This window comes from Phaethon lepturus, unplaced genomic scaffold (assembly GCF_000687285.1).
Source record: "Phaethon lepturus isolate BGI_N335 unplaced genomic scaffold, ASM68728v1 scaffold47640, whole genome shotgun sequence".
NCBI lineage: Eukaryota > Metazoa > Chordata > Aves > Phaethontiformes > Phaethontidae > Phaethon > Phaethon lepturus.
The window spans coordinates 17,489-25,986 of NW_010512114.1; the positions used below are offsets into that span (position 1 = coordinate 17,489).

The 8,498-nt window shown below is 38.8% G+C and overlaps 1 protein-coding gene across 1 annotated transcript in view; it reads right to left on the bottom strand.

Annotated features, from left to right (window-relative positions):
- Nucleotides 1–5,491, bottom strand: part of LOC104619829 (macrophage mannose receptor 1-like) — a gene marked incomplete at its 3' end in the record, with an annotated part of 22,408 nt that extends 16,917 nt beyond the window's left edge. Inside the window, exons 1-5 of the mRNA XM_010285850.1 lie at nucleotides 5,415–5,491; nucleotides 4,426–4,589; nucleotides 3,210–3,371; nucleotides 2,147–2,260; nucleotides 895–1,041 (exon numbers count right to left, since the gene is read on the bottom strand). Coding sequence (XP_010284152.1) covers nucleotides 895–1,041; nucleotides 2,147–2,260; nucleotides 3,210–3,371; nucleotides 4,426–4,589; nucleotides 5,415–5,491 — 664 coding nt within the window. The remainder of the gene's footprint in view (nucleotides 1–894; nucleotides 1,042–2,146; nucleotides 2,261–3,209; nucleotides 3,372–4,425; nucleotides 4,590–5,414) is intronic.
- Nucleotides 5,492–8,498: the final 3,007 nt, after the last annotated feature.

The following is an 8,498-nucleotide window of genomic DNA, read 5'->3' on the forward strand; positions in this document are numbered from 1 at the left end:
TTAAGCCCTGCCTCCCGTTCCACGTCTTCTTGCAAACACAAAATTTTTGGATATGGAAAAGCGTGAAGTCATTCTTCTGTAACTGCAGGTCAGTAAACAGAGCAAATTAGTGCAGAGTTGGTACTTTTCATATTAACTCAGTGGCTTTTTTATTACTTAGATTTCTAAATATCTTTAAAAACTTGCCTTAAGCTTGCTTTAAAAATCGACTCCTGCATTTCTTTTTAAGGTTAATAGGGGAATAAAGATCCTCTGAAATTATTTCTCTTTCTTTAATATAACTACTTCTTTAAAAGTATCTTTTGGAACATTCCCAGATGACAGCCTCCAGCAGACCCCTCCTGCGTGTGGCACGTTCATAGCCACGTTGTGTCATTGAAGCCTCAGGTTGGGGTGGCCCACGGATGAAATGTAGCCCGTGTGAACACTGCTGCTCCTCCTGCTCTGCTCGAATGAACCCGATGCGTTACGTACTGTTGTCATCAGAGGAAGATTTTTTGCATTAATGTTAGAGTAACTGCAATTGCTCATTTGGAGCAAATTAGAAGCAAATGAGAAGCCTAACATTCCTACTGTATTTATGCAAATTTGATGCTGGTACTGGTTACCATGACAGAGCGCTTCTATCTGTCTTGCAAGAATGTATGACAGAGTGATAGAACAGAATAATAATATTCTTGTATGAATGGTTAATACACAATGGGAGGACAAAAGCAGCATCTAAAAGTCTGTGTGTGCATGTATAGCTGTGTTTTTCAAAGGTTTCTAATTAGAAATTTCTAAATTTCTGGTTGAAAAATAATGTTGCATACCTTCTATCATTTGCAGGTCTTTACAGATTGCTCTTTCTAGAAGTAAAAAAAAAAAATCTTTCACCTTATTTGACTAACCTACCTTTGGGTATAATGTCAGACTTTGAACTTAAGTTTATTTTTTTACAAATGTAGCCAAGTCTCTGGTTACATGCTTGGTTTTCCCATTTGGAATTCTTTCTGGGGTTCATCGCTCCACAGATTTTCCCAGGGAACAGGAAAGGACTTCCTTTGAGTAAGAGAGAAAATAGAATCTCACAGCAAAGATAAATAAAAATATCAATAAATCCATCATATTATCAGTAGAAACATCAACTTATTTTGGTTTCATCAATGCTTAATATGAAGAAGACCTCTCCCATAGGATAACTGGTGTTGTAGTTTATGGGATGCTGCTTTATTCTATGCTTTGAGAGTAAAGTAATGACCCTCCATTGACTTTGTGTCAGGATAGTACTGGGAAATTTCTGGTTCTTTTCTTGATAGCCTGGTGCTCACAGACAATTCAGCTGGAACTAGACTGTTGTCCTGTGTCAAATACTTCCAAACTGTAAAAATACTCAGCTTTAAATTATACCATCCCTCCAGTATATCTCAAGAATTTCACAATTCTACTTTCCTATAAAATTGCTTTTCTCTTCTCTGTTGTAGTGTGTAAAAATCTATGTAACCAGCAAAAGAAATTGCCTGATACAGAACTTCTGAAAACTTAGAGAGTCTAATTATTCCTTTACCACCCTGTAACTTTTCCAAGACAGGAGACAGCTGGAAATACTCATGGCACAAAGAAAACATGGGACTAAAAATCCAACAAGCAAACAGAAGAGCTCCCCACGTGTGAGGAGCACCACAAACCCAACCCTTTCTCGCTTCCTTGAGGTGGCCAAGTGCAATTTTGCATAAACTGCTGAGGAATTATGAGCTGGGCCTGTAAGCCTCTCAATAATATTTAGAACTTCTCCAGACAACATGGTGACATTATTTTCTAAATATTTTGTTACTTTTTGAAGATCGGATTTATATTTATACTCTTGGGCAACATGTTATGGAAAAATTCTGATCTCGAGTCTCTAGGATTATAGATCACTCCAGATGATACTCTGCTTTCATAAACAAGACCTTTGCTTATATAAGAAAATAAAAGAACTTGCTATAGCTGATATCCACAGTGAACTTTGTGATTTGGAAGGGTACTTCTTAAAATAACGATCTAGATCTTCAGCTGTTTTAAATCAGAATGGGCTTTCCTGACATAAAAGTAGCTAGAGCAGTTTTTATTAGTTGGTGTCTTATCAGAATCCATCAAAAGGTTACAAGATAAATACAGTTCTTACCTGGAGCCCAGTTTAAATACCTGAAAGGGCTGCCCCCAGCCCATTGCCATCCACTGTTGAAATTCAAAGTGTTCAATCCAATCCAGAATGCAAAAGTGAATTTTTTAGTTAGCTCTAAATTAGAAAAAGAAGTCAGTTGTATCTCCCTATCTTCATTCTTAGCAAGTTAATCTAAAACATATAACACCAAAAGTAAGAAATATAAATACCAGCCCAAAAGCAGTACTTTCAGCATCATGGAGGTGCACAGATTAAAAAAGTAAAATAGTAACTGAACAAATATCAATTTAGCAAAAATCTCAGTATATAAAAGGGCAAATGAACATCTTATTTCACTCCTTAAATAAGAGTTTGCTTCTCTCACTTTGTTTCATTACAACATAAGATATATAAAAAATATCCTATTTTCACTAGACAGTTGTGCTAAAATGTTCCTGTAGCAGATTTCTTGGTGTAAACACATCAAAAAGTTTACAAAGACAGTGTGCCAGTCAGTTGTTTCCAGATTTTTTTTCTACGTCTGTGAGTGGTTTCAAAGCCTCCTTCACACCATTTATAACCCAACTGATACCATTATACCTGTATCTGAAATCCACTGGAATTATTTAGAGTTTATGTCTGTATATGTACCCATATTGGGACCGATCTAATCATCATCATATGTTCTAGGAAAAGATTAATAATCCTTGAAACACAGAGGAAAAAGGTAAATTTGGGGTCCAGATCATAGTGCTGCTCAGGAATGAGTGCACCAGCATGAAGGCAAGCGGAGGAAACCCTCCTCCTGGGACAGGCTGCAAAAGATACGGTAGCTCCCACCTGGAGCACAAAGGGAGGGTGGGGCCATTTCCCTCCTTTTAGGGGTTTGGGACTAATCCTTCATAAAAAACAACAGCTAGTGGAAAGGCAGTTCAGACCATGTCCCTTTTGGCGGCTGCAAAGCAGCTGTTGAACCACCCCTGACACCATGTCTTCTTCAGTGAGACAGAAGACAAGGCAGTCAACTTCATTCTCTAAAGCTCTGGGGCAGCATGTTTTAAGGTCTTGTCCTCTACCATTTTACCTCCCATATATTCTTGCTCATGAATCTCTGTGATGCTTAATAGTTCTGCATTTTGCTGCTGACAGCTTTTCCTTGCTTGGTGCCATGTTAGAGCCGATTCTGAATTTATCTGATAGTGAAAGCCAGTTGAAACATCTTCTGTCCAAAATCTTTCTGTGTCATCTGGAAGAAGTGACATAGACTGCTGCTGTTAGAAGATTGACATTGCACCAACTAAAAGCAAATAAAGTATGTAATGATGCAAAATCTCTAAAAATGTGCGGTATTAACTGCATGCTATCATCAATTTTAAAGCACCAGAAAATGTAGTACTAGGTAAACCCGACATGTCTGTTGATTGAAAAAAGAGGTTTCGGGGTGAAGTCAGAGGAGGAAAGCAAGCATGTAGGTGAACTGTGACCCTGGAGGCTATTCCTGCTTGGGGGGCAGGAACTCCCTCTTAGCTCATAATCAAGAGAAGTAGCTTTTTCAAAAGTGGCAGAACCTGGTCTTTGACAGCCTGAGGAGCTATAAAAACAGATGGTGTAGCACCAATGTGCAGATCAGCTGCAATCTTTGAAGAGCAACTCACAAAACCTTATGAAACTTGTGTTATTGGGAAGACAGCTGGTGAGGAAAGGAAAACTGTTTGTGTCCTGAGGTGGCAGAATCCAAACATAGGTTCAGTGCAGAAGATAGTACAAAGATGGGGGAGGAGGATAATTTTAGAAGCAACATTTTTGTGTAGCCTGGCAATAGGAGATGACAACAAGATAGGAAATGGATGTTAAGGGAGAAAAACAGTATCTAGTAATTTAAGTAACAATTGACCTACAAGGGATGTCTGAGGAATAAAGAGCAATGGGAATTTTTGGAAAGGAAGATACCGGTTTAAATTCATGCTGGCCATGCCATGCCATTACATTCCATAAATTAGATGTGGAGGAGCCTCCTCACCTCTCTGGTCCACAAAGAGAAACAGCCACCTCCAGCAGGTCAGTCAGAACCTGGCTGGGCTGAACCATGCTCTGGAGGCACCTCTGCCTCTCCACTTGCTATAGAGGCAGCACCTGGCTACTGGGGCTAATTCTCAATCAGATGATTTTCATCTGGGCCGCTCCGACAAGATTTGTCATGCAGGTGTGCAGCTGGTAGCTGATAACAAGCCTGGTAGCTCAGTACATGGTTTTCTCAACAATGTTTCAGGACAAGTTAATAAATAAAGCGCAGCACTTACTTACTAGTGGGCAAAATCCATACAGTTTATCAGCATCAAAGTCTGCAGTTGTTGCACACCAGAGCCAGCCATCTGATCTGCCAGCACCTGTGCACTCGTTGTACTGTTTGCCTTCATATTTGAAAGGGAATACACATGGCTGTCCGCTGGCATTTCCTTGTAATGTAAAGGTATCTAGGGGGAAGAAAGTGGTAAGAGAACGTAAGAAAATAATCATAAAATCATAAACCTGACTTCCTAGTAATGGATCTATCAATGTACCTATCTAAATTGAGAGGTCACACCATCTTTTTTAATTCATTTTAATCATTTTTCCTCCTTGTGTAGCTAGAGGTTTTAAATAAAATGTTGTAATAGCAAAGTTTGGGGTTTCAATGCTGTGTTTAGAGTTTGCTATATATGTACCTTGTAGGAAAGCCAAATTCTGTGATGCTGTTGCTGATAAGTTGTGGTTCCTGAAGACAGAAAAGCACAAGCAGATCTCATACGAAAATGAGTTCATTGCATTGTTGTATTCGCAATAGGTTCACTTTGTCTTTCCATCTTTTCATTAATTGTTAAAAGAAAAAGGATGGCTGACCACAGAGAATACAGATCAAGTTGTGACAAGCGTCCTTATGCAGTAAATCTTTTAGGTTTCAGATGCACACTTCTGCACTTGGAGAGGTCTTGTAGATTCGTCCTCTACTCAGACTCTTTAAGGTTAGCAATGCTTCTTTTTAAACTGTCACAATATTACAGGAGCATTCTTTAATCCTGAAATTTCTGATATATGCTCTCAATTTCATATTCATGCAACCACATTCATCTTCTCAGTTCTACATATGTTATTGCTTTACCACTTCTCTCTATAGCTATACCAAATAAGTGATATACATCTTCAGACTGGAACTATTCTTTTAATTTGGTCATAGTGGAGGGGAGGAGTCAGTTCTTCCTTCTTGTACCTCATGTCTTGGAGCAGAAAGAGAAAGTTGCACAGTTATCATGAAAACATGGCTCTCAAACCCTGTGACAGATCACTGCACCATGGGTGTGCGGGGAGGGTAAATAGAAAGGGGTCCATTCTTTCTCATCTCTCATTGCCATCTGATTTACTATTTCCAGAGATGGAATTTCAGTTAAAAATCCTTCTTTTATTACCTCCTTTTCCCACAACATCCCTACATCTCCTCTCTTCTATTCTGTGAATCTAGAGCTGCCAGCATAATACCCAACATACTCTTTAGATCATATATCAAATCTGATAAAAATACAAAATAATCAGTCTATGCATTAATCCTGTAAAGCTGCCCAAGGCAAAGCATTTTCATATCTAGTTTAACACAAAACCAACAAAAAACTTACCCCGTGACTGTAATGAATCATGCATGAAGGAAAGAAAAACTAGGAACCTGAAGCAACTCATTGCAAATGTAACTTTCTTTTCATTCCTCTACAAGAAGCTGGACTATAAGATCTGCAGCGTATAAAATCCTTCTGAGTGAGGAGAGTGGCAGGTCCTTCTCTGTGTCAAAGTGTTGATGGATAAAGCACTGTACTCTAAATAAGGAAATATCCTGTCACATGGTATTTTGAAATAACTAGAGTGCGCGTTGCAAAGAGTGTTCTCTTTGAAGAACGAGTTGCTTCCAAAACTGAAGTCTAGGGATGACATTTGTCTTTTCCCGGCACTTTGTTGGTATTCTATATATGGGCCAGTTGTTGGGGTGCTATGCAGGGCAAACCTCTGAAAAAGCAACTTGAGCGTTGATGACAAGAAACCTGCAGTGAAGTAGCATCAATTAAAAACTCAATCTCTGCTTTAACACTTACATCTCTGAAACAAAAGAAGACAAAACCCCAGTGGTTCAGTACATTGCTATAATGTCACAGCTCTACATATCTAGAAGAGAGAGAGCAAATTTTACAGGATCTGCAGTATTTGGTGCATTAAACATTATTGCTCACTTTGAGGGCTGAAATTGCTTTTTTTTTGTGCAGTTACACTGCTTGCTTTGATCACATTTTGAGACTGGGCTGTTTATAACTACTGGTTGAAGAGCTGAAAGAAGTGAAGATGTTCAATGCCATAGGCTAGTGATAAGCTTCCCTGTAACAGGAGGGAAATTTTGCCTGGAATAGATTTGTCAAGCAAAATCATGTGTTCATCTATCTGAGAAATTCCTAAAAAGGGTGTTCCAGGACAAAGCCAAAAGTAAGCTAAATTGTAAAAGCTCCTCTTAATCTGTGACCAGAGTGCTCATCTGAAGACTTACATTAGCACGGCAATACTTGTACAACTATGCTGCAAAGCTGTGCTGGCAAATATTCACATGCAGACAAGTCCTGCTGTTCCTTCTGTTTATTTACATCAGTGAATTTAAAAGAAATTGTGATACTGAAATTGAATACAGTGAGAAGTGAAAGAATCAGTACTGAGATATATATAGAAGCTGAACAGAAGATGTTGTATGATGAACAACTATCTTTGCTTTTATTTATAAGGTGTTAGGAAAAAATACTGCAAGAACTGACTAAACTTGTTGACTTGACTGTTAGGAAATACTAAAAGAGAAAAAGATTTTCTGGAAAAAATGGCTGGATTTCAGTAAAAGTAGGAATTGAGTAATATCTATTCTATTTGCAGGTCACATTCAGGGAGAGCTTAGTGTGAGCAAGACTTGCAAGAGCAACCCAAAATCATAAAGCTGAGTGGTGCCACAGACAGTGATGGGGTGAGAGAGAAATAGAAACTGAGTTTACTGAGTGAAACCGTATCTCAGATATATCCAAAATCACAGAGGGGATCGCCCGGGAAAATACCTGGAGGTCACAATTCCTGCCCATTTCCCTCCCCTGCCTCACCAGTCCCAACTGGGCTTTAGCAGGAGGGCGATGGGGGGAGATTAGTGCAGACTCTGAGGTAGGCTGAAAGAGAACTGGGCACGTCAGAACCGCCTTTCGTATGACTGACCGGTGTGATGCCGGTTACAAACATTCTGGAGTCAGCGTCCTGCATTTCACTTGTGCAATAGCCTGTTGTCAACCAAATTCTTGGTTGTATTTATTTCCACCAAGAAAACAGGAGCCCAGTGAAGAAACTTAATTCCTTTTTATTATTATTTCTATTAACTTCTCAGCTTGCTCAGTAGACCCTGTGCAGCCCGGGGAAGGCAGGTTGCTTACCGGGGCTATCTGCTAAGTACAATTCCCCACAAAGTGGCTCATGTCTAAATTGTATTTGCAGCCCACGTAAATTCTCTTTTGTACTGCTTTCCACTGTTTTTCTAACATCTTGAACTTAGTCTTCTTGCAGATTCCTAGTACAGTATCATCTGCTGCATTCCTTAGTTTTCAGTTCCTTTTTCTTGCATTTATTTATGGCAAGTTGGTGCTTGTTCAAGCTGAATTCAAAGTGGTGGGGAGAGAAGCGCTCTATGTTATTGACAGAAGAGTTGGTGCACAGACAGGAGCAGCTCTCTTCCCCTTTTCTCTCACTTGATTCACAGTCTGAAGCTGATAATTATGCTAATAAAAACTTTATTTAGTTCAAAGCATTTACAAAAAGGAGGAAGAATGGAAGGGTAAGAATATTTTACTTCATGTTAGTGAACATACTACAGTTAACAATCAAATTATCAGATTAAAAAAAGTCCAAAACCTATGCCTCAGCTTCCATATCCTTTGCTAGTATGAACTGTATTTTCCATAGCAGAAAATGAAAATGGCAATGTTTTCTATCCCAAAATTATCTCAGATAAGTGTAAGAAGCACTATTTTATAAGTAAGCATAACAGGATATACCTATGAGGAACAATAGAAGTGCTGGTCTCATGGAGTGAAGTTTGTGGGGCAAAACAAGTTCAAGATTGGAAAAATTGGGCAGATTTTATTTTTTGAGTTCTTTGTGGTGTCCACAAAGACATCGGAATACAGTTCTGAATAGTAATCACACTTTACTGAACATTCATTGTCACTAGTTCACTTCTATAATTCTTTTTCAGTATGTTTATTTGTTCATGACAAGTTATTTACACTAATCTTTTGCTAAGCTACTTGAGAACATCTTCACAGAACCATAGAATAGTTTG